Source organism: Ochotona curzoniae, unplaced genomic scaffold (genome assembly GCF_017591425.1).
Source record: "Ochotona curzoniae isolate NIBS_2020 unplaced genomic scaffold, NIBS_Ocur_1.0 contig_908, whole genome shotgun sequence".
NCBI lineage: Eukaryota > Metazoa > Chordata > Mammalia > Lagomorpha > Ochotonidae > Ochotona > Ochotona curzoniae.
The window spans coordinates 7,170,769-7,196,186 of NW_024466607.1; the positions used below are offsets into that span (position 1 = coordinate 7,170,769).

General features: G+C 57.5%; 2 protein-coding genes across 3 annotated transcripts; one reads left to right on the top strand and one right to left on the bottom strand.

Moving 5' to 3' along the window:
- Positions 1–1,043: 1,043 nt before the first annotated feature.
- TMEM43 (transmembrane protein 43) lies at positions 1,044–15,299 on the bottom strand. Of its 2 annotated transcripts, XM_040995271.1 has the most exons (12): positions 15,150–15,299; positions 11,619–11,768; positions 10,782–10,916; positions 10,181–10,275; positions 9,137–9,186; positions 8,898–8,967; positions 8,254–8,324; positions 7,575–7,696; positions 7,336–7,410; positions 6,670–6,771; positions 3,740–3,857; positions 1,044–1,757 (listed from the first exon to the last, which is right to left on the bottom strand). In XM_040995271.1, the coding sequence occupies exons 1-12, from the start codon at positions 15,159–15,161 to the stop codon at positions 1,555–1,557; spliced, it is 1,203 nt and encodes a 400-aa protein (XP_040851205.1). In that variant the 5' UTR covers positions 15,162–15,299; the 3' UTR covers positions 1,044–1,554. The 2 variants fall into 2 exon arrangements, with proteins under 2 accessions (XP_040851205.1, XP_040851204.1); XM_040995270.1 differs by lacking the exon at positions 15,150–15,299 and having other exon boundaries at positions 11,619–12,045.
- A 255-nt stretch (positions 15,300–15,554) lies between these two features.
- CHCHD4 (coiled-coil-helix-coiled-coil-helix domain containing 4) lies at positions 15,555–24,714 on the top strand. The gene is made up of 3 exons (XM_040995272.1): positions 15,555–15,692; positions 21,093–21,191; positions 23,663–24,714. The coding sequence occupies exons 1-3, from the start codon at positions 15,671–15,673 to the stop codon at positions 23,962–23,964; spliced, it is 423 nt and encodes a 140-aa protein (XP_040851206.1). The 5' UTR covers positions 15,555–15,670; the 3' UTR covers positions 23,965–24,714.
- The last annotated feature ends 704 nt before the right edge of the window (positions 24,715–25,418 follow it).

Consider the following 25,418-nt stretch of genomic DNA (forward strand, 5'->3'; position numbering starts at 1 on the left):
AATTTATTCCAAATTTTTTATCAAAAATACGAAGGCAAATCAAATTTCATGATGATTTTTGCAAACTCTTGTATTTTAAGAACACTTAAAAATAGCATTGAAATCCGTATTAAAAACACTACACAAAGCAGGCCCCGAAGACTTTAACCACCCTCTAATTAGACTTATCTACAAGTGTCCACTTAGAGTTGGAGATGGCGAGAAACTGCTCACTACGAAGCAGTGAATACTGTGAGTCCCCAGTCCAGGTCATCTCAGGCCAGCTATGCTTCAAACAGTCACTTTACAGCTGAGCCCAGCACAGTGAGACACCAGCCCCGAAGTTCTCACCCAGCGCAGGCGTGAAAGTACCCACTCCCAACTGGGGCATGGAATAAAGGCACACTTCATCCTTAGTATTAAGGTTAGTTGGGAAACTTGGAAAATGAATTATGGGAATATTTAGGAGGAAACAAAAAGCCACGCAGGAGCAGCCACTTGGGGCCTATGCTCATGTTGGCACTGCCGTGGGGAAAGGTGCTAGGCAGCCATGGCAAGCCCCACGCAGGCCTGTGGCCCACTGGGGATGACTGGGACAGAGCCTGTTTAGCATGAAGCCTCCAGCTAACTGGAAACTCGGGGCCATGCCCAGGTGAACAGGAAGTTCTGATGCCAAGGATCAAAAATGTTTTCACCCTGCGAGTTTCCCATCACTCCAAGTAAAGACTAACACTTTAGCCAGAGCTTCCCACAGCATCCCAGGGGCCCATGACCCCATCAACACTGGCCATCGTGGGCTTCAGCTCTCAGGGTAAAAGGTGTTTACTGTAACAGTCCAAACGCTCTTCATCTGGAGAGTTTTGTTTTTTTTCAAATCTTATTTCAGACACAACCCTCCAGGGTAACAGCGCACAAGAAGAGGTGACGGGGTAACAGAGAAGGCCTTCACAGGGCCCTGGACAGGCCTGCACACAGGAGACTGTCGGACCTGGCCACGGTGAGTACAAAGCCTCCCGGTGCCACCTTCAGTGTGCTGTCCACAGACTTGGTTCAGGTGCCCCTGCTGTGTGGGGCACATGTCCACTCTGCCTGGGTAGCCCAGGAGTGCCTGGTGGTAACATGCAAAGGCCAGTGCAGCAAGTGGATGCCCACAGCTATGGCAGAGACTTGGCTCCTGAACTCAGGTGTGGGGTGAGCTGCTGAGCCCTCCCCACAGGTCACTGTGGAGTGAGTGAAGTCGAATACATACCTGCCACACCCCCTTGTCAGAAGGGAAGGGGAAGGTGGGGAGGGAAGTGGCACATGTGCCCACCACACCCTCTCATCCCAAGGAAAGTGAAAAGCAGAAGAATGCTTGGTCGGGCGCCACCTGCAGGCTGCTCCGCCCACCCAAGCTGCTTAGTGGCAAGAGCATGGGCAGGCGGGAACCGATGGGCACCGAGCTGTCGAGGCTGGCCCTTGCAGGGACTGGGGGTGCAACCAAGCTGAGACCTGTTCTGGCGTGGGGCCAGGTCGGAGATGGGTGACTGAGTTCCGAGGCCCGTGCAGGTCAGACAGGCCAGAGCCTGTCCTGCCTCACTCCAGCTTCTTGGTAGGCACACGGGTCCGGGCTATGATGATGGGCACCAGGGCCAGGGAGCCAAGGAAAAGGGCCCACAGAGGCCGGTAGAAGAGCCAGCCGGCAGCCACGGTCAGCAGGGTCAGTGAGGTGGCCAAGCAGAAGGCGAAGGCTTTGAGACCAATGTTGACCAGGTCCCGGAAGACAGGAAACCAGTCCACTGTGGAGAAGAGAAAGGTGAGGAGCTCTTGAGATCCGGCTCTGCAGCTGTTCCTGTGCTAGCCACACGAGGGCCCTTGCTGCTCTCTGAGTGGGAGAGGACTCAGTGTGGTGGGAGGCAAGGAACCCAGTCCTAAGTGGCGAGAGGGCAGGGAGAGGAGGAGCCCACACAGGGGCAGTGAGGCTGGGCTCACCATGTGAGCCCCCTGGCCTCTCTGAACCTGGGGCTAACAGAAGGCTGAGCCTGGCAAACACCATGTCCTGCAGGCAGAGCCTCCTGAGGGTGCCACTTTGTGGTTCGGCCCTGGAGGGGTATTGGTTCATTGGTGCAGTAAGACATCAGCAGTTATTTTGGGTCCCGATCTGCGTAGCAGCTAAAGGGAACAGTTGGCCTGAGTCCTGGCTTCCTCCTCTTCAAGGACCTCACAGGCTGTTGGCCCAGCTGCCGAGTCCAAGGTCTAGTGAAATGCATGGGGAACTGCTGTGCTCCTGGCTGTCCAGACTGGCGTTTCACAGCTCATCTCTACTGGGAACTCCATTTGGTTCTCAGGAGGCCCCCTGCCCAAGGTAACCTCTGGGTGTGTGAGCAAGCCCCTGGGCCTGCCTAGCGGCAGGGTGTCCTACAGGCCACCTCTTGGCCTCTGCTGCTCTGTTCTCTGGCAGGTGGCCCCTCTCTTCCTGTAGGAAGTTTATGCTGCTGAGTGTCACCCATGGGCCAGACATAGTGTGCACCACTGCAGGAAACCCTCACACCTACCCCACAGGCACCATTCTTGCTCCATTCTACCTTAAGGTCACCAAGGCTCAGGGAGTTAAGAAACTTGCCCTAAGTCCTACTGCTAGGAAGTGCCAGAATCAGGATTTACACTTAGGCCCATGTTGGCCCAGGACCAGCACTCAACAAGCCATTGTGCTAAGCCTGGTGGGTCTGTCCATCCCGCTCAGGGTGTGCTCCTCAGGGCCTGGGGCCAAGGCAGTTGCTCAAGTGCAGCAGGCCGTTTTTACTGACGGAGCGGTGGGAGTGTGCTTCCCGACACATGCCACCCACACTGCGGGGTCGTCCGTAGGGTTGGCATGGCCAGAGCTGGGATCGTGGGTGGTCAGGTCTGGAGAAGGCACCTGAGACAAAAGGAGGGCTGAGGCCCCAGAGGGGAGCCTGGCCATGGTCCCACAGCAAAGTGGGGTTTCCGTTTAAGCCCCTACCTCTCCCTAATATGCCCAAGATAAGGCTGGTCTTTCTCAACCCATGCACCTGTCCAAAGAAGGCCTCGGAGGACCCTGGGCCTCAGCTTTGCCATATGTAAGGAGGGAAGTGGCACTCCCAATTCCAACAGTGGGGTGAGCTGTGGCCTGGCTCTCCCCAGCTTGTAAGGGGGGTAGGTTTCTGTTGGCACCCGCAGGATTAGATGGAGCCATTTGACAGGAACCCAGCAGGATCAAGCTGGGCCACCACATTCCTGAGAAACCCTGTCCTCCCATACACACCTTCAGCATCTTGCTGGGCCCTCAGAACCAAGCTGGCTCACATGGCTCTGAGGGGCTCCCCGGTGCCCACCTCAAGCCAAGTGAGCAGGCCTGTGGATCCTCCCTCAGGGCCCAGGGCTGCCCCTCTGTGGCTGGGGTTCCACAGTAAAGAAGCCTGCAGGTGCCTCAGTTTCCTGTTGCCTACTCTTTCCTGAAGCTTGGGAAGGTAGTGGGAGGGAGGCAGGGGACACTGAGGCGGCAAAGGCAACGGCCTAGTACCCAGTGCTCTGACCCAGCCGCAGCTGCCGCCTCCACAGCGGAGCCAAGGTCAGAGAGCACAGCGGCTTCCCAGGAGGCCTGTTCCTCATGCGTGCCTGCCCCGATGTGCTCATCTCCCAGAGACGGGCCTGACTGCCTGAGCTCCGCCCCAGGCGGGGAGGCTGGCAGCTGAGCAGCACTGGGAAGCCCCGGGCTGAGAGGGCGGCCAGGAGCCCCTCCCTGCCAGCCCTCTGTTCTCACCCAGCGTGTAGAGGATCCGCGTCATGAGGTTGAGGCCCATGAACATGGCCATCCAGCCAGCGGCCCGCAGGCCCCATGTCTTCAACGAGTTGCTCTTCTGTTCTCTACGAAACACCTCCTGCGGGATGAGCAAGGACATGGGTCAGGACCCTGAGCTGGCCACTACTGTCTGGGCCTGTAGGCAGGTGCTGCAGGGGCTGTGCTGACCGGGAGCAGTTGGCCACTTCTGACCGGGAGCAGTGTGTCCCTCCCTGTCCCCATCTGCCTGCCTGGCATAGCACAGAGTGAGGCTTAGGTCAGCGGGCACAATGGGCACCTTCTAGACCTCTGTCAGTCCAGTCTCCCCACACACTGCAGGGTCACTGCCTCCCTGCTTGGGCACTGTGCTTGGGGTGCCACCTGCTCAGCCTGGACATCAGGGCAACTCCTTCGTCTCCACAGCTGTCCCTGGCCCAGGTACTGAAATCATTCAGCTGCTGCTGTCCACCTGCTTGGTCTGGACACCCTGCATGTCCTCTGTGGGCTTCAGCACTCAGATTTAGAGCAGACACTCTGATGCCCCTTGCAGCTGCACAGCCCCACACTCCCATGCCCAGGTTGGCATTTCTACAGGACATCTGGGCACACCCAGCACCGACACTGGTACCTCCAGCCCAACCTGTTTCTCTCCACTGCTCACCATCTCAGCAGCGTTACCTGCAGAAGCCGAAACCAGGGCGGACTTGGCTCACTCCTCCCCTTGCCACCCCCTTCCAGGCCACAACAAGCCTGTCAGCTCTGTGTCCCTGTTGTCACATCTCCTGCAGGTTTGGGGATGGGCCAGACCCCACCGACTCCCCTGTCCCCGCATGTCCCTCACCGGCCTCCCCGCCGCCTACCTCAGCCCCATCGTGTTCTCAGAGCTAGCCTGGCCTGAGGCCAGCTCTGAGTCCTCTCACTTCTGGACTTTGCCCGGCTGGTTTGCTCTGCCTGCATGGTGTCTAATCCATTCTTTTTTTAAAAAGCTGAGTGACAGAGAAAGATGAACAGAGAAAGGGCTAACTTCTATCCACTGACTCACCCACCAAATGCCCTCAACAGTTGAAGCCATCTTCAACTGTTGGACTAGAGTGCCATCCATGTCCCCCATGTGGGTGACAGGAACCCAAGTACGTGGGCCATTGTCTGCTGCCTCCCAGGTGCACTAGCAGGGAGCTGGATTTGGAGCACAGAGAGCCACGACTTGGGCCGGGCCCCCAGAGATGGAGGCTTAACCTGCTGTGCCCCATCTCTGCTTATGTGTCTGGCCCCTGTCATGCCTGGGCAGCTCCTATGTGGAACGCCTTTTCTTGAGAGCAATAGGTAACCTTTACTAGTTAGCTGTCACTGTCCCACGTGTTTAATCCCCAAACCACTTATCCCCGTGTTATAGATGAGGAAGCAGGTATGAGGGTAAGTGACATGTATGGTGTGTCACCCTGGGCAGTAGCTCAGACCCCAAGCAGGGCCTCTGTCTGTGACGTCTGGTGTTCAATAAGATCTTGTTGAATGAGTAATTCTCACAACAATCAAGTCACCAAACAGGGTAGACATGATGATGATGATAGTAATATTTTTAAAACAGTTTCCATGTTACAGGCAGACAGGTTCTGTTCTGTGGGTGAAAGCAGGTTCAGAGGATGACCGTGGCTTGGGGTCCCATGGCAGATGGAGGAGAGCCTGGGCCGAGGCTGGGCTCACGCCGAGTCCTGGCTGCCTCCCTAGCACCACACGGCAGACACCTCAAGCCTCAAGTACGTCGGGCTGGGAGAGGCTGAGGTGGGGTTGGGGGATGGTCAGAGGTCAGGGTTGCTAAGCAGCAGCTCTGAGACCTGGGACTCCATGCCTAGGGGGCTGGAAGCCTGGGGCTGGTAGGAGCACCGGGAAGGGGAGCAAGGCCTGGGCAGAGCCTCCTAATTTTAGAAACTCCCTCGGGAGCTCTCAGCTGTGAGGGAAAGACTGACTCATGGCCCACCAGGCTGGGAGTTGGCTGCCAGCCCTGAGCTTGGTACCAGGGCTCCTAGGCAATAGCCTGACCACACCCAGGCTCGGATAGGTACAAGTCCTGGGAGAGTGGGTGTGAACTGGGATGCTATGGGAAACCAAAGGGCACAGTCAATGCCTGACCCTGCTCAGTGTCCTGTATCTGTGCAGCAACAGCCCAGATCAGGCACAACACAGGCGGGATGTCCCTCCATGCAGTGTTCTGGCTGCAGGGGTGGGATCCTGCCTGGAGAAGCCAGCTCTGAAGGTATGGACTGAGTGAGCCAGTGCCTCTCTGCACCATTCCCTCGGACACGGTGAGGCGTGACCTGTCTGCATGTGGAGACAGGTAGGGAAGCCCGCATGGCTCAGGGACCCGTGTCGGAGCGCTTTGCCCATGCTTGGTCCTGGGGCACTCCCATCGCTCTTTAACAGTGACTCGACCTTACTGTTCCCTCCTCCACGGGGCAGCCTCCTGGCCCCAGCCCTTCCCTTCCCCTGCGCTGCGGCCACACAGCACTCTGAGTGGCCCTGATGAGGTGAACACCCTTTGCTTCTCAACTTGGCTGCCCTTGTCTGACCTCAGCCTGACCCAATTCTTCCAGGGTTGAGCCCTCCCCTTCATGTGGGGTGGGGGGGTCTCAGCACAAATGTCACCTGCCAGAGGTCTTGCCTGCCACGGTGGAACCTGACTTCCTCTCCTGATGCTTGCTCACTCAGGCCACCTGCATGTCCTGGGTGCATCCCTTTGTCCCCTGGTCTGTGCTGCTCTGTTCCACGTTCAGTGCCTGGTGTGGCCCTACACCCATGCGCAAGTGGCCATTCCTATATTTCTTCTTGTCTCACTGCATTCTCACCTCTGGCAGTGGACGGCAGGAGGGAAGGACACAGCTGTCCCTCCGCCATGCAGCCAGGCCAGCAGCACTCACCTCTGCGGAGAAGTCCCCGTGGTGCAGCAGCAGCAAGGTGTCCCCGGACTTGGTGGAGTAGGGCACCAGCTGGTCACCCCGCTGCCGGGCAATCACAGTGACCTGGTCAAAGAATTCCATGTTAAACATGTGAGGGGGCTGGTACAAAGTGAGGCCCACACCCACCCTCCTGGGACCCTGTGCCAACTAGGGAACAAGTGGAGAGACCCTGGGCCATCTCAGACCACCTGGGGTGTGCCCGCTTTGGACTGGTGTGAGAGAACTGCTCACTCAATGCTTCTGGAGGGCTCTGGGCAGGAGCAGGTGGCAGGGCAGGGCTGCTCATGGCCAGACAGGGCTCCCCTCCTGGGCTGAGGGCTCTCTGAGGACAGGGCCTGGCTGGGCCACATGGCCCTGGGTACACCGGGCCAAGTCCTGGATCCAGGCGCCTTTTCCCTCTCCTAGGTTATTGGAGGCATTTGGGGCTCCGTCTCCCGGAATATTTGCAGATTAGAGATCAAGGGCTGCAGGCAGGGCTGTACTGGCACATCCCTCATGGGGCACAACCAGGAGATCCTTCGAGATCCAGTAGAATGTGCCAGTGTGAGGGAAGGCCCAGTACACTGTGACACTAGTCAGGGGTCCCGAAGCCCTGACTCAGGTCTGCCCCAGAGGAAGCCACATTACCACATGGGCAGGGCCTAGGTCAGCGTCATCACTGCTCAGTCCTGCGTAGGAGAAGTAGACGCGCAGGTCTCCCACCTGAGGGGTAGAAGGGGGAGGAGAGTGGTCAGCTGGGACCCATGGCCATGAGGCTGTCAAGCACCTGGCACTCAGGCTCGTCCCTACCCAGCCTGGTCACTTGCAGAGGCGTGGCTCTCGGGGCTGGTCCACGCCAGCCGAGGAGCCCGGGTCTCTGTGGGTACCTCTGGGTACTTGGGGTTCTCGCTGTGGTAGAAGTAGTCTCCTCGGCGGATGATGTCCACATGCGGGTCCTCCAGCTTGGCCAGGCTCAGGGGCTTAAAGTTGTCCACTTTGTCGATGAGGCCTGTGGGGAGCGGGGTGTAGAAGCCTTGATAAATCTGACGAACTCCACCTGCAAAGCCCTCAGCTACACAGCCCCCACAGCCTGCACAGAACCCTTCCCCGTGCCTGTCCCACCAAGTGGGCGGTTTACCTTGGATCATGTGTGCAAGCTGGGCCTGAGGTCCCACAGAGCAGACGTGAGAATGCAGGCCAAGCCCTGGCAATCCCAGCCTCCTTCCTCCCAGCACTCCTGGGACCGACATATCTTCCCCTCCCTGGCTCCTGTCTAGGACTGAGCCCGAGGTTGGTGTGGCAAACGATGCCACCTTAAGCCTTGGGCCCTCCTCCCTGCTCAGGGCTGGAGCCTGGGGGCAGCTGCCACAGGGTCCGCATCAACCTGGGGCAGCTGTGGAGTCTTCGCCCAGTCCTTGCCTGCTGGGGCTTTGCCTTTACCACAGCCAACTCTCCCCTCCTACCCCCGCCCAGAGGGTGATGCTGGGAAAGGGGTTCTGATGCTGTGCTGGTTCTATCCTGCTGGGCCCCACGGGGCGCTAGCTCACCTGGAGGCCTGAGACATACCTGCCGAGAGGAAAAACCTGCCAATCTGGACAAAGGGGGCAGTTGCTGTGAATGACTCCACTGCCATTGCGCTGTGGGGGAAGGGAGGCAGTCATCAGGGGGCACCAGGGTGGCAGCTGCACAGTTCCCTATGGGCTGTCTGAGCTGGGCAGCTCCCAGGCTCAGGCCTGGCAGATATCTTGTCTGTACCACTCTTGGGGGCCCCATATCCTGCCCTGGGTAGAGCACTCTCACCCTGTATCCTGGTCCCCAGAGCATCCCCAGACCGTTGCCAGCTGTCCCACACTGCCCACCAGCCGTCCCCCAGATCTGTGGACTCTGCCTTCACTGATCTCACACCCCAGGTGGCACCTGAGCCCTTGGCCATGGCTCTCTGTGGCCATATTCCTGCCCTGTGTGTTACATCTGCAGCCCATGCTGCTCAGCCCACCTCCTGAGCTCCCCCACCTCCCACTTAGCTAAGTGTGAGCAAACACTGCCTGGTGTGGCTGACACTGCTGGCTTGCTTGAGGGGAGCTTGTCTGGGGTCACAGGCAGGCCTCAAAACCACATCCCCCTTTTGCAGATTCAACTCAAGCCCAACTCAGCTGAAGGACCTGGGGCTGCAGACCCGGCAGCAGCAGGCACCGTTGGCTTCTGCTCACCTGGGATTCTTGTGGCCAATCTCACGGTCAAAGTTCTTGCTGTTGACAATTTCTGACCTCCACTCGGTATCTGCTCAGGAGAGGGAGAAGGCAGGTAAGAGTGGCCGCATGGCAGAGGCCCCTGGCCCCAAGCCCATGACCAAGCAGGCCCCGGGACCTGGCACCTCCCCGTGGCTCCAGCCACAGCCCCGTCCTGCCCCACGAGTGCACGGGCATGTGGGGTGGGGCCCAGTACTCACTGTAGGAATACCTTGTCTCCTTCTTCACCTGCCCGTCCTCGGTATACTCCCTGCAGACAGAGTCCGGGGCATCAGTCAGCCCAGCCCTTGGGCAGCCCAGTGACTGAGCAGCTCCAGGCAGAAGTACTCAGCATCCAGCACTAACACCCCAAACAGAGCACAAGCCCAGAGCCAGATGCTCACCCTGACACAGTCAGCCTGTCTCTGAAGGCCTTGACTGCAATAAGGTGATTTTTTGAAACATTTAATTAAAAGGCAGATAGAGGGAGAGAGCTCTCTTTCACTGCCATTTCATTCCCCAGTGGCTACATCAGCCAGAACTAGACCTACCCAAAGCCAGGAGCCCCATCCTGGTTTCTCGCGAGTGCCAAGGGCCCAAGCTCTAGGGCCGTCTTCTAGGAAGCCGGATCAGCAGAGCAGCTGGCACTCTGATGTGCCACCAGAAGCATCTGATAAGGCACTACAAAGTAGTAGCTTAACCTACAGTGCCACAACACCTGCCACTGTCATCCATGGCTGGCATCCACCGCCTCTGGCTCACACTGAGGGCACAGCTCTGCCCTCTGGGATGAAGGGCAGGCTGCTTCTCTACTCCAGGCCCCAGTGCTGCGCTTCTCCTGGCTCCTCCAGCTTCCCCACAGCTCACTCAGTGGCTCAGCTGCGGCCAAGCCCACCCCTGGCTCTGGGTGCCACAAGCCTGCCCTGGTAGAAGAGGTGGGCTGTGAGCCAGGAGGCCAGCTCTGCTTGCCTGTGGGAGGGAAAATGGAGAACCAAGAGAAGCTGCACATAGAGACTGCGGCGGGGGACACAAGACCCTAACAGCTCATTCCTCAAGCGTGCGCACGCCAGGCCTTCTCACAGGAGGGAGGCAGACACCCCGTCTCCCCTGAGCCACTCTGCACTGGTTTTCTCCACCTCCAGATACTGGGTCACTGGCCACTCGCTGGAGGACAGCTTGACCCTTTTCTTCTGGAAGGATTTTCCACTTGCATGTCTGAGGTGTCGAACTGAGCCCTGCAGGTGGTCCTCGCCGCCGGCTCTCACCTGGACTCCTCACTCTCCACCCACTGGTACATCTCCACGTGCCTCCGCAGCTTCACAGCCGGAAGGTGGACCCCATAGTTTGGGTCAGACAACAGCTGTAGAGGAATCGGACACCAGAATACATCAGGCAAAGACTTCCAGCTCAGTTTGCCTGGCTTGGGGAAGCTGGGCTGGAAAAGAGTGACAGGGTGAGAATGGAGGGCTCTGCAGGTGGGTCATGTGGAAAAGTGGAAGAAGTGCCTGGTCCAAGTCCTAACTACTTCATGCTTGGGCTGCACTGTCCAATGGCATGGGCTACCAACAGGATGCTGGTGTGACCTGGCCAAGCAACATCATTAGGGGCCCCATAGGTGCAGTTCAGACCACATGCCAGGCACTATGCTAAAAGGTTAGCAACCTCATCTCACATCTTCCTAACCAGCTGTGAGTTTGCTACCATCACTGTCCCTGCGTTACAGAGGACCCAAGGCAGAGGAAGGGCGGCTATGGCTGTGCCCGTGTTACAGAGGACCCAAGGCGGAGGAAGGGCTGCCAGGTGGTGGCGCTGGGGGTGGGAGACACACCAGTCACCCAGCAAGTCCCAGCCAGCTGCCCAGCTCACCTTGGACGTTCGCAGGGCCCCGATGATGTGCACCAGCCTCCCTTCGTTCTCCGGCGCCACAGTGTGGATGCTCTCAGGGGTGACCACAAGCGACAGCCCCTCTGCTAATGTGGTCGCTGTCTTCAGGGCGCGCCCCTGGGTGTGGAGGACGAGCGAGCGCTTCAGCACTGGGGCTCCCCGCGGTTGTATTGCCACTCAGCAACAGGCCAGCAGGGGGCCCCGGGGAGCCCTGAGATTCTGTGAAACCACCTGCCCTCTGCCATGGCAGCGCTGTCCGCAGGTGGGAAGGGCTGGCATTTCTGCCCGCTGCTTCCTTCCCTTCACAGTGACCTGCTTCTCATCCCCTCTTTGTCCACATTCTTCACCGAGGCTAGCCTGTCTGCTGACCAAATCCTCATCAACCAGGACTTCTCCCCAAGGGGCAGAGAGGCCTGGCAAGTATGCTAACTGGCTTTGGGAGGAGACGAGTCCTCTTTTTTCCTGACTGCCCACTGCTTGGATGTCAGCCTGGAGGTGTTGTGGCCATGGCTGCCACACAAGGCAGGGCCTGCCAAGAGAAACCCCACAACAGAGGACCCCGGGGCCAAGGACACAGGAAGGGACTGCTGGGGACCCAGCACGAATGCGTGCATCTATCCGGGCCTGAAGGTGGCGCTACCCCTGGGCTTCTGGTCCATTCGCCTTTCTGCTAACTTGGTGCTGGAGGATCCCAACAGGAAGATTTCTGAGTTCTGCAACACTCCGACCTCAGAAACCCAGGGCCCTCCGCGCCAGCCGGGCCTCTGCCTGGACACAGCAGGGAGGGCTCCCTCCCGACAGGGGCCCCAAACGTGGTACCTCGTTGGTGAAAATCAGGTAGAAGGAGAGCAGGAAGGTGGTGAGCCCCACAAACATGCCCCCGGAGGTCTCGCTCAGCCGCTCCAGGAAGCCCGGCTGCTCGGCAGTCGTCGTTTTGGTGTGCACCTTCCTGGGACCCGTGCTGGAGTACTGTGTGGAGACACCCCAAACAGACCGGCTTCCAGAGGGCACTGACTCTGCCCAGCTTTTAGTGAGCTTCAGGTACATGCACTGCGCGTGTTCAGACGGGAAGCAAGCAGCCTGACGGGTTTTGGTAAATGACTTTGCTGTCTGAGGGGGTGTGGGCATCAGTCCCCTACCACTACCGAGGGAGCAAGGCTTCTGGGTCAGAGCAAAGATGCATGCTCAACTTTTAAAAGATAATTTTAATGTTTTAATTTTTGGTTTTGTTTGAAGGGCAGAGAGATGGGGAGGGAGAGACAGGTATCTTCCATCTGCTGGTTCACTCCCACGATGGCTGCACCAGCTGGGGTGGAAGTTAGGACCAGGAACGTCATCTGGGCCTCTGGGTGACGGGGGCTCAGATACTTGACTTTCCACATGTGCTGGAGATCTCAGACCTGCGGGGCACGTGGGTGTCCCAAGCCACACTTCAACTTACTCCTTGTGTAACTTCAAATGTTTTTTAAGGCATCTATTTTCCATCTACATGAAAGGTCGATAGAAGATCCAGGAGCGTGGCTCTCCAGCTAGGTGTCCTGGATGGGTGGCAGGGGCCCAGGGGATGGGTACCTGGGCCTCCTAGGATGCGTTAGGGGGCAGCTGGTTTGGGAGTGGATGCTCCTTGGTGAGTGTTCCTGGCAGTGACTTAAACCACTGAGCCACGAGGCCCAGACCATCAGGTTTTAATTTTTTAAGAGACTGCTGGACTATTTTACATAAAGCTTGTTAGAGATGTTCCTTTTGAAATGTGACAAACAGGGGCTGAGTTTCTGGAAGCTGCAGGGGGCCCGGAGGGATTGGAGGGGGCCTCACAGACTTGAGGGTGCACAACACTGGGTGGTCATGCTGAGTTGAGACAGGCAGGCCAGTGCTCCAGCAGAGGTATCATGGCAGGCTCCCTGGAGGAGGCGCCTGTGAGTGTGATCCTAAAGAGGGGAAGGCCTGCTCGCGGGGGTACTGGGTGAGAAGTGGTGTGGCAGCAGGGGGTGCCTCTGGGGAATAAATGCCCTCTGCCCGGCTGGGAAGGCACACGGCTCCCAGGCATGCCTGGGCAAGTCCCCAGTAGGCTGCTACTGCAGGGCAGCATGCGGGACTCGGTCCAGCCAGTCACAGCACAGCCCAGAGCTCACTCCTGGCACTGGGCACCTCTCTCCCGTGTCCCCTGCTGGTGAAGATGGCTGCTGCCATCCAGGGCACACTCTGCCATACACTGGCCAGGGGCCCTTGCTCTGGCTCCCCATTTGCTCATCAGTAAGATGGGTAGAATAATCCAGTGCCTGGGCTGTGACGGGAATCAGGCCCTGAGCACTGGGTGCCTAGCAGGGGCCTGTGGGAGCTCGCTAGCAGGGAGGTTGTGAGACATCTCCATGCCTGATGAGGGCGGGCACCAAGGCTGTGGGTGAGCTGAGAAAAGGCACAGAATTGTAAAATAGTTCCCACGCAAGTGGCAGGTAAGGCAGGCCCTGTCCTGGGGCTGGGGAGTTGGAAGAGAGATTCAGATCAGACAGTGTGAACACCCCAGTCCAGGCCTGCCTGTAACCACATGCGCCCACCGCACCCAGAAATGGTCCTGACTTTCGGGATCATGGGATGTGATACAGTTGTCAATCAAGGCAGGCAGGTTGCTGGCCACCAGCCATCATAGCTACCATGCCACAGGCATGCCAGCGATTGCAGGCCAACCACGGGCCAGAGCTGGGGAGGGTTGCTTACATGGCCCCATTCCACAGGTGAGCACAATCGAGGACCAGTGGCTGTGGTGCCCGCCTGGATCCCACAGCCCTTTAGAGGTGGAGTTGGGATTCTGCTACCCCTCGGCCCACGTTTGGTGCCTCACAGCTGGGACTGCTGTGTGAGGGGGAGCTGCAGGCTACACAGAAAAAGGAGGCGTGCCCTCAGCCAGGGCCTCCCTTTCGAGACAGGCTTGATGAGAAGGAAGGGAGGCCCAGAGGGTCCCTCAGGGGAGGGATGGGGTGTGCCAGATACACCCAGCAAGCTTTCCCGAGGAGAAATCTGAAGAAGGTGTTCCCAGAGCAACCCCCTCTCCAGCCCACTCTCTGGGCTCAGAAGATGAAGAGGTGGCAACACAGCTTGTCACACAGGCCTTAAAACATGGAGACCTCGGGAGCCCAGCTTCACCAGCCACCTGCCGGGTACACCTGGGTGAGTCACTGCTGCCCTGAGCCTGTCATTCCCTTATAACACGGACCCAGAACCCACACCATCGTTAGGAGGCAGTTCCTGTCCTGGTGTGTCCCCTGCCTGCTGCACCCCCTCTCCGGATCTCCCTTCTGCCCGTGGCCCCCGGCTGAACTCAGCTCGAGGGAAATCAACAGGCACCCAGTGCATCCCATTCTTGCTGAGGGACGAGCTAGCAGACCTGGCTCGGCTGCCCAGGGCTCGGTGCACTAGGCTGTGAGGAGAGCTTTCTGTTCCCGCCCCGTGAACCAGGCGGCGTGCACAGCAGTCTCCCTTCACCTGGGCAGCCGGCGACACACAGGAAAAACGATTGCAGCGAGAGCAGGGCCACCTGGCTACCCAGCGGAAGCCAGTGGATCTGCCCAGGTCTCTCTTTCAGATCTTCCCATGCGCAAGTGTGTGCCAGGGCGGTTGTGAGACCCTGGGCAGGTCCCTTCCTTGCTGGGAAAATTTCCCATCTGTAAGACAGATGGCAACGATAGTGGCAGGCAGGAGGCCAGCCGCTGGGACAGGAGGCCCCTCAGAGCCTCACAAACCCTGGTTTCCCTGAGCACTTCTGGGGACAGGGGAGGAGCCCGCTAACAGGACCAGGACGCAGCAGGCCAGGGAGGGTGTGTCTGCACTGACACGGTGCTCCAGCTGGCTCCGGGAGCCTAGGATGGGGATGAGTCACCAGCTACTCCCACACCCCACACCCTGGTAGGAGGCGCATGAAAACGCCCCGAGAAAGGCCGGCTGCAGGCAGGCAAGGCCCTCAGCCCAGAAGGACCACCCCCCAATCGGGGCCTCTGGCATCACAGCTCCTAGGGCGGGGAGCCAGGGCGGTCCCTCGCTGGACAGCTCCCGCTGGCGGGATCCGGTGGTCGGAGGCCGCATCTGGCGCCCGGGTCCCCGAGGACGCAGGCAGCACCGCGCACCAGGGGATCCCGAGGTGGGAGCGACACCTCCCGCGGTTGCCTCCCCAGAGACGGACGGTCGGGGATGGGCCACGGACCAAGACGGGACGGACACTGACCGGCTGAGAGCGACTGCGCATCCGCGGGCCGCCGGGAGGCTCGGACTGCCCAGCACACCCGGCGGACCGCGGGAAAGAGGGGATGGACGATGGGGGGACCCTGGGTGTGGCCCGGCCGACCGGGAGGCACTCACGTTCGCCGCCATTCTGAGCCCGACTCGCTGTCCCCGTGCAGCTCTGTTCGCGTGGGCGATCCCAGTGCACAGTGTCCCGGCTTCTTCTGCGCCCTCCAGCTGAGACAATCCGCGTGGATCCAGGGATCAGGAGGGACTCACTTCGCGGTCCCCGCCCCAAGGAACTCCAGCTTCTCTACGCCTGCGCGCGCCGCAAAGCTCTCCTGGGATATGTAGTCCAGGGGACGGGCATTTTGCAAACCGCGCGAGACTCGCTTACGTTTGCGCACTGCAACGGCTTTCTGGGAAATGTAGTCCTCACCACGGGCGGGGGGGGGGACGCCGCTCAGGCTCTTGGGAAATGTAGTTTCTGGCCGAGGCGAGCCAGGCCTGCGCGGAGAGGCCGCCGAGGCAGGCGCGCGGCGGGCAGGCCTGGAGGGGGCGGTTCTGCGCGGGCCTCGCCGCTGCCTGCCCCGCCGGAGCACCAGGAGGTCACGGCGTGACCGCCGCCGCCACTCGTACGAAGTCGCCGGGGTGCAGCCATGGCGTACTGCCGTCAGGAAGGTGGGTCGGGAGAACGGGCTACCGCGGTACGGAGACCGAGGCACGCGGGTCCCGGGGTCCCCTGCGCCCCGCCCCTATGGCCAGCGCGGCCTCACCGGGGTGCGGCGCGCTCGGGGCGCCGACCGGGCCGCGGGCTGGCCATTTCCGTTTGGTAGCTGAGGGAACGAGGTTCTGGAAGGAGCGGGGCTGGTCCAAGGTCACGGTGAAGCCTGAGCCCCGATCTCAGGCCTGCACGTGGCTGTTGGCCGCTAGGCCCGCGGGGCACCGGGCAGAGCGGGGCGCGTCCCGCGGAGGGGTCGCGCGTCCCGCGGAGGGGTCGCCCGGCTCGCCTCGTGTCCCCCGTCGCGCGCGGCCGGCCACCTGCGTCCTTGGACCTGAGCCGCCCCCGGACCCAGAGAGGGGGTGCTGGGGTCTGTAAAGCACTCACCCAGCAGTTGTTGGATGAGCAGTTTAGCTCCCTCAGGTTGCTTTTTGTTGTTGTTTTTGAGATTTTTTTTTTCATTGGAAGGCAGATTTACAGAAAGATCATTCCCCAAGTGGCCGCCAGTCTGAAGCCAGGAGCCAGGGGTTTGTTCCGGGTCTCCCACGTGGGTGCAGAGCCTTCCCAGCCCACAAGCAGGGAGCTAGATCAGAAGTGGAACTGCTGGGATTCAAACTGGCACCCACATGGGCTGGCTTCTGGAACTGAAATTTTCTTTTTTTTTAGTTGACCGGTACATGGCTGGCCTAGGTCGAAGGCAGAATCTCCAACTCCGTCTGAGTCTCAGTTCCGTGGGCCGTCCTCTGCTGCCTTCTTGGGCACATTAACGGGAGCTGGTTGGGAAGCAGAGCAGCCGGCATTTGAACTGTCACTCATTATGGGATGCTGGCATTTTGGGCAGTTTAATCTGGGCCACAGTGCAGTCCCCTGAGCCGAACTCATTAGGCTTACATTCTCGCGTCCTGGAAGCTCTTCATGTATTCTTTACAGACTTACACTACTTCCCCCACCAGCCCCTCCAGTTTTAGGGTTCTGAAGGACTATTGGGGTGTCTTTATTTCTATTCCCCAAACTGTACCAAGGTCCTTATCGCAGACTAGGAGATCCGAAGATCCGTGTTGGTTTTTTTGTAGGGTTTTTGACCCCGAATATGGCAGCAACCTCAGTTCTTGTCTCGCAGGAAAGAATTTTTGTGCAGACACAAGATTTTTTAGAAAAGTTGAGGAAGGAGACTCCTGTCCTAGTGAGGGGAGGGGACTGAGATAGAAAGGACCCGGACTTGGGGGGTGTGGGGATCTTTTAAAGCTTTGTCTCAAAAGGGGTTTTCCAAGGACAAAAGGAATTCCCTGGTCACAGGTTTTCAGTGATAAGGAGACCTGCCTGAGACCCTCCCACACAGTGGCAGGAGATAATGGCTGATACTTCAGGTGGGGAATTGATATGCTAATATCGCCCTTGTCCCTTGGGAGAGCTGTGCTCTGGTTAATCCAAGACCTGGGGGAAAATAATGGCTGGACCCAGAATGCCTGAACTGCCTACTACCCCGTCTAACTCCTCACACGGCTTGAATTTCTCTACTAGGTTCTGAGTTTGCCTCTTGGATACAGCAGAGATGCTGTTTCTGAAGGCAGGCCAGATGAGAAAGCATGGTGGAGGGAGCTGGGAGAGGTCGGCGTGGGCAGAGGGGGTGGCGGTCGCTCTCGTGGAGGTGAGAGCGGTTCGTGCAAAGGGGAAGGAGAGTGTGTGGCCTCAGCAGGTGGTCCAGGAGGCCAGCACCGCAGAGCGGAGGGAGCTGACAGTGGGAGGTGAGGGCACAGATCTTTCTGGCTGTCCCTGAAGGCAGAACCACCTGGATTTGCTGTGGAGGTGTGAAAGTCAGGCAGGCGTTGAGGGAGAGGGGCCAGGGTTGCCTTGGTAGCTAGCTGCTGCTTCAGATCTCATCCTGGTCCCACAGACCAGCCTTGCACCCCACTCTCCGAGAGCTGGGCGGGAGCTGTGTGCTGCAGCTCAGCTGCCTCTTGGTGCACTTGGGGCCTCGCTGTCACCGTCGAGGTGGGGACGCTCCTCCATCTGCCCTCCTTGCGACACTGCACATCTTTCACCTGAGCTTGTCCTCTTACTTGCACCGTAATTGTCACGTGGTGCCGTTTAAAAATTTACTGTCCTTGGAGAGAAACTCAGGCCACCCGTTGTGTCTGACTCCGAGTCCTGGTTCTTGCTCACATGGCCAGTGAGAGCTGTTTCCTGGTACTCAGAAGGTGCCTGAGGTCGTGCAGCTGGGAGGTACCTCAGCCCAGGTCTGCACCCAGGGGTGCTCTGTGAGCTGGAGGGCGTATATAGTTCTCAGCCACACCCTTCCCAACATGTGGACTCTGGCGCAGAACACCAGTGTATTTTACTCGCATTTCTTTAGGGGATTTGGTGATATGCATGGCTAGTGACCCCACTGCGTGGCAGTCTAGTGATGGGGTCTCTTTCCCAGTGGGGTCTGCTGAGAACTGGTGAGCATTGCCCCACCTCAGGCCCTGGGCTGCTGGGACAGGTGTGTGGGGCACCTGTTCTCGCTCTGCTGACTTGCTGTGCCTTTGGGCGTTTACAGGAGCAGCAGCACCTCAGACATCCTAGTGGTGATTAAAGGAATTCGGGCAAAGGCCTGCAGGGGCGTGGATGTGTAAACAAGCAGCCCTTAAACCCCTTTTCCTTAAGTTGGGTGTGCCTCCCAGGAGGTGCCCGTGAGGGCTTGGCCTCAGGAGAGGGGCCTGGGGGGTCCTGGTGGGCATGTGCTAAGTCCTGTCCTAGCCTGCCTCGTCGGCAGCACTGAGAACTGCCTGTTCCCCAGAACTTGGTTTGGCTTCTCGTGTGAGGCCTGGCCTCTGCATCACACAGCCGTCGGTACCCACCAGGTTGGAGCCCTTTGCCTCTGGGCCTATGACAGGACCTTACCACAGGGCTGTGCTGCGCTCAGACCTCAGGAAACAGGTGTCGGAGCTGCGCTGAGACTCGCTTCTTTTCTGCCTAGGATTCAGCATTCTTGCAGGACTGTCGCAGAGTGCTTTGAATACTGGCTGGAATCGCCGGCCTCACCTGTGAGCTTACATGCCTGGCCGCTTGGTCCACGCGCGGCCGCCCGCGGAAAGCAGGCTCGTGGGAGGGAATGTGATCTGGGTCAGCTGCGTGTCGGCCCTGTAGGTCCCCTGCAGGTGGGGCACGTGGAAGGCCTCGTGGCCCGCCCTTCCTTCCCCTGAGCTGTCCCCACTGGAGACATGCTTCCATGGTTGCCATCAACATCTTTTCAACGGAAAATAAGGATGATAATTTAACAGGAATCCAGGACCATGCAGCGGCTTTCGGGCAGCTGGGCCTCAGCCTTGCTGTGGCCGCTTCCATGCGGGGTTGCCCGGGAGGCCTCCCAAGGACGGTCACTGAGGTACTGAGGGACCTCCCGTCCCCACTGCTTGTCCCGAAAGACTCCAGAAAGAGTTATTCCCTTGTGCGCTGCCCGGGATCGGCCGAGGGTCAGTGTGTGTTTTGCGTTTCTGTCTGCCCGTGGCCTGTGAACCTTCGAACCTTTGTCCAGGCAAGGCGAGCCAGGCTGCTCCTCATGTGGATGTGTTGGAGGAGAGGCACAGAGGCGCTGTGGACTTTGGCAGTTCTAGGCTGGTGGAGTCCAGGCAAGCCACCACCAAGGGCTTCGGGCTCACTGCTCTTAAAAGGTCCCGCTTGTCCTTTCCGGGTCATGATGGAGTGGAAGAGCTAGCTGACATGCAGGACCCAGTGAGGAACCTCGGTGTTTCTGATTGGTTGCTTGGCTGGAGGGCTGTGTGACACCTGGCAGGTCACGTAGGCAGGGCGCTCCTCAGGAAGGAGGCCCCTGGTGTTAGATAAGGCTCCTCACTGCCCTATAGCCCACCAGTTTGCACTGTTTGAAAGTTGCTAGCTTCAAACCCACCAAGAAAAGCCTGCCAACCTGCTCTTTTTAAAAGTTAGCAGTTGACCTGACCAGTCATGACTGTGTAATTGTGTGGAATTGGCCTGAAGCGTATAAAAACCCTGTGCTGTCCAACCTCGGTGCTGCTGCTGCTACGGCTACCCCTGCTGCTGCCCGCTCCCCAGTCCCCGCCCGGGCTGGGTGGCGGCTGGGAGTCTAGGCTAGTCTGAATAAACCACTCCTATGCATTTGCATCAACTTCAGACTCCTGATGATTTCTGGGGGATCTGAAAATCTGGGTAAAACACCAGATATGGGCCAGCCCAGTCTGTCCTCAGGGACAGTCAGGAAGCTGGTGACCCACCATCATGGGTGGGGTGCTGATGCCCACTCCTCCGAGGAGTGTCTGGCGCAAACCTATGCATGCTTAGCAGGTAACAGGAAGGGGGTGGTGCATGGTGTCTGAGACAGAGCCATGAGGGAGTGGAGGCTGGGCAGGGAGGATGCCTCTGGTGGGTCGGGAGTGACTGCTCTACACTCTGGCGACTGCGCGTGGCCATACTGTGGGCTCACCGTAAGCCTTAGCTGAAAAAGGCACCAACTCGTCCATCCTTGTTCGTCCAGTACGGATGCCCCTTGCTGTGCTCACCTAGCGCCCTGGGGAGGATGCATTGGCTTCTGCTTGTCTGCTTCCTGGAGCACTCCCGCTCCTGCCCCAATCAGGACTGTGTGTGCCTAACGTGCAGACTCCCCAGTGTTGGTTTCCGTCCACACTGCCTGATCCTACCCATCAGCCTGTGGTGCTTGTCCTGAAAGAGCAGCAAACTGCAGGTGGTCTCAGAGTGGTCACCTCAGCACTTCTGTGATGAGCTTCCTTTCCTGGCAGAAGCCCCCTGGCCTTGTGGGCTGTGGCTGTCATGCCCTACCATCACGACCCTGCCTTCTGATGACTCCCGGAGCCGAAGGGCCTAGAAAGGGTCTTGTCTAAAGGAAGTCTGTGGAGAGATGTGATGGCTGTAGCAGCTGTGGGCCACGGCGCACTGCGTCCCTCTGCGCTGTCACTTGGTCCGAGTTGTTAGTCATCAGTGCCTCTGCCCTGCTCCCCTGTGTCCCACAGAATGGGGAGCGGGGCTTTCGGAGTGTGCCTGAGCGTTGACTGCTGGCAGCAGGGGGCCGAGCGAGTGGGTGAGAAGCTCACAGCCAGTGGAGGATGCCGTGGACGGCCAGCCTGCCGTGGACACGCTCCAAGGGGACAGCCTCCCACCTAGACGACACGCGTGGCGGCAGGGGTGCTGTCTTCCTCCTAGTGGCCAGCCCTCGAGCAGTGAGATCACAGCCTCCGCCACCAAGTAACCGTGCAGCCTGGGGGAGCAGTTGGGTGGTCACTTTTCCCGAGGGACACGTGGACAAACTTGATTTGTGTGGCTACTTTGCTTTAAGGCTCAGTCACTACTTTGGATTCAGACGTTTTTTTCTGTTCTCCAAATCCTAGGGAAGGATCGGATTATATTTGTGACCAAAGAAGATCATGAGACTCCAAGCAGTGCGGAGCTGGTGGCCGATGACCCCGACGACCCCTACGAGGAGCACGGTGAGTGAGGGGGGCCTCCGGAAGCCGCAGGAACTTTTTTCTTTTTTTTTTAGAGGGAGTAAGTTCATTATTTGTAAATCCTTTTCCATTTTGCTCTGGCCAGGATGGGTGGTCCAGTTTGGGGGGGGGCACCTGTGTATTGTGGCAGTTACAAGTGGGCTAAAGTGACAGTCTGACGTGCGCCATCAGGCACCTTGCAGCCCCACTCTCCTGCGGTGTGCCCAGCACACTGTTGACTTTCCAGTGGCAGGAGTGGACGTTCGTTGGTGGGTGGCTAATGGCGGTCTCCTGGACCTACAGCTGTATCTGGAGACTTTGGGTGAGGGACTCACTGGACACCGCCCAGCCCGTGGGTTTTGGTTGTGGAGAGTGGCAGGTGGAGTGGGGAGGAAGTGTCCACGAGCAGTTCTCCAGGCCAAGACCACCCTCACAGCCGTGACACTAACACACTTCCGAGTGCTAATTGGTGGTAAGTCTCGTTGTAGAGCTTGAAACGGCCACCTCTGGCTTATGAATTCTTGATTGAAATATCCTGAACGCTGAGTGGATATTTCTAGGTGGGACAGTGTGCTCGCTCCCCACTACTCCTTGGGGTTAGAGTCAAGCTAGGGGTGCGTCCCTGGGGGCCAGGGGAGTGTAGTTATCCTGTAGAGTGCTAGCCCCTGAGTGGCGGCTGTCACTCTCCGTGAAGAAAGGTCAGTCCTGTGTTGGTCTCAGTCCCCTGCCTGTAGGTCCGTGCTGACAGCACGTTTTGTGAGCTACAGGACGCGTCGGGTCCTGCCGTCCGGTGTTTTGTTGAATAGTGTGAATGTCTTGGCTTCCTTCTGGGCCTTCTCTGTTTCCTGTGATTCTTCGTCGTCCACATTGTTTTCGCTACCTGCTTGTCCCTGTCATTTATAATTTATCCATCTGCACCCTGTGGGTGCCCCCTCTGGTGTAGGTGTTTTTTTTGCCACCCCTTTAGGTGAGTAATTGTTCAAGGAAACTCTTCAAACACAGTTCTGATCCAAGCTGTAAGTTTTCCATGGCAAAACTATCAAGTGGACTTAGTAGGCCCCAGTGATTTTAGATGTCTGGCAGCCAACACCCAGTTCTGTGACTGGTAGCGCTTAAGAAATTAAAATCAGAGGGTTTAAAAAATCTTCCTGTCCAGGGAGGACCGGGAGGGGTCAGGAACTGGCTGAGACAGGGAGTGAAACTCCAGCCTTTGATGATGGCAGTTTAAAACATACTGTGTCTGGGTTTGAGTTATCAAAGCTGCTCTGGACTTACCATGGTCCTCAGGTGCAGCTCCCCTGTAAGGGGCTGTCTTCACCCTAACTCGCCCTCCTAGATTGCCAGGATTCTTCCCTGGACAGGGTGTGCAGGCTTGATAGCAGAAGGCAGCACTGCCCTGTGCTTTTCCTGAGCAGGAGAGGAGGTGGGCCCTGGGAAGCTGGGGGCCTTGGTAGCCCTCCTGCATGGGGGCTCTGGACCCCAGAAGCCGTATGTGTGTGAGTTGTATCAGCGGTACCCACCATGAAGGTTGGCAGGATCGTAACTTGGTGGTGCTGCTGGCTGGTGATCTTGGGCCAGTGCCAGTAGATACCCCCACCATCTCCCCATTGTGTAAGTGAGCACTGGCCGCAGATCCACTGCAGAGCTTCCCCCGCTGCAGGTCGAGGTGGGGATCACCCAGGGCTTGGACATAGGTGTGGAGTGAAGGAGCGGATGTGACGTCACCGGAAGTGTTGGGACTCTCACAGAATGCTCTCTGTGTGGAAGACTCATGTGAGAACTCTGTAGACAGGTGGAGTTCTCTGCCAAGCCAAAAAATGAAGCTGTTGTCTTTAAAAACTGGAAAATCCTGTTTAGACTTGAAAAAATTTCAAAGAAAAAGTTTGAAACTCAGAAGTGAGAGGCTTATATGGTACTGCAAATGAAAGCCCATCTTCATACTCGTCACATCTGATCTTGCCACCTGTCAGGCTGCTGGCTTCTTCCTGTAGAGCGTGCCTTGGCCGTCCTTACAGCTTCCTTTCCAGCTCCCCAGCTGTGCTGAGCCCTGAGGGCGGCTCCAGGGTATACAGCTCCAGGGTTGGGGGTCTTGGGGTGGTCTTGTTCTTGAGCATCTTATCTGGCAGGTAAATGTTGGCTCGGATTGCTTGGGTTTTCAGAAAACTCTGGTGAACCGTGGAAGATGGCTGCTGCTTTGAAGTGAATGGTTTCCAGGATTTAAATCTTGGAGGACACCACGACACGGAGCTGACAGGGTGTTTATAGAGGCTGATGGCAGCGGTGTCACTGGGCCAAGGAGTTGCTGCCTCTGAGGTAGACACTGAGTCAGATCTGCAGTGGGAGGCAGACCCACGAGGGAGGGCCTGCCAGCTAGCGATTCATGCTGTGCTGTCCCTCCCAAGTGGCCTGGTTTGCGTTTACTGAAGCTTTTTGAGAGCATCTCTCATATTCTCCTTGCTGTCTTCTTGTTCTAGGGTTGATACTGCCCAATGGAGACATTAACTGGAACTGCCCTTGCCTCGGCGGTATGGCCAGTGGCCCCTGCGGGGAGCAGTTCAAGTCCGCCTTCTCCTGCTTCCACTACAGCAAGGAGGAGCTCAAGGGATCAGACTGTGTAGACCAGTTCCGGGCCATGCAAGAGTGTATGCAGAAATACCCGGATCTCTATCCCCAAGAGGATGAGGAAGAGGAGGAAGAGAAAACGCCAGCAGAAGGAGTGGCAGCAGCCGCTGTGAGTGAGGCCCCTGCAACCAAAGAAGAGAAGGGACCCAGCTAATGAAGGCCGCGGGTGCTGGGCCCCGGGCCTCCCACCTCCAAGGGACACGGACCTCTTACACGATGCTTTTCATCCCCCTCTGGCTGCTCTCTGCACTGTAATGTACAGAGTAACTTATTGTGTTGATTGGGGTTTGGCCCCTTGATGTATACACTGGAAGGAGAAGTGCGAGTGTGTGTGTGTCTTACGTAAGCCTATCAGTGAGTGTAGCTGCCACTTTGGAATTCTCTCAGCCCCCAGTTTTGCCACTTTGAAATAATGTGCTGAATAGTCTCAGCAACAATATTTCTTGTGAGCTGACTTATTTTCTTCTGTTATATCTCTCAGTGGATATATTTCCTAGGGAAATTGGAGCAAAAACATCTTCCATTTAACGACAGTGGGGCCATCCCTGGAGGAAGAGGCCGGAAGTGAGGCGTGTTTCTCAGAAACTGTCTTGACCTTGTGTGTGTGAGAGTGCCATACTCCATTCCTGAATTTTGGTTTCTGTGTTTGCGTTCAACTTGGCTTTCCTGGACTAGAGGGGGCGGTTGGGGTGCTCTGGTTCACATCCCTTTCTAAGAGAAAGGAAAGCTGCCTTTTGCATTTCCCGTTTCGCTGTTCTTGGAAGGCCTGGTTTGGGGTCCAGGGTCAGACTGGCTGTCAGTCTGGCCAGATGCTGTGTGCCTGAGAAGCAGGGACCTGCTTGCCACCAGAGTGGCAGCCAAGAGTGCGAATGACGAGCTCAATTAAAGTAAGACATGATTTGTACCTGATGTTGAATGCGTCCTTTCTTTTTATGGTTAAAACAGGTTTTGATGTCAGAGAATAAAACTTAACAAAGCGTTGAGTTGGAACTTCTCTCGAGATACACTGCAGAAGACAGTTTCAGCGTATTAACATCTGTGTTGCACTTACAGCAGGCTCACTTTTCTAAAATCCAGTCTCATAAAATGAGACTTGAATATCTTTTCATATTTTAAAATTGCTTTTATTGTTTTATCATTTTACAACTTAATATTAATTTTTTTGCTATTTAGGATTTATTTTTCATATCATAATATTATGGCAGTTATAGCAATATTATGCTCATTGCTCATTGTATCTTTTTAAAATTTTATTAAAGTGGCAGGGAAGCTACCATCTACTGGCTTGCTGCCCGAGTGCTCACAGCAGCCAGGGCTGTGCAGTGCCAGGTGGCATGGGCTTCGGGCCAGACCGCCCATGTGGGTGACAGGGCCCCGGGCACGTGAGCCACCGTCCAGGCGGGCACCTGGAAACTCCAGGATGGAATGCATCCATTAGTGCCTGTTCTAAGCAGTAGGCTAAAAGCCCACCGCCATGGCATCTTTTGAAGTCTAAGTTCCAGCAGTTTTGGCTCAGAAGAATTTTATTAGTGATTTTCTTCTTGTTCAGTCACTTCAGAAGTGAATGCAATGACTAAAAGGTTTGAACTAATGCAAATATGTAACAAC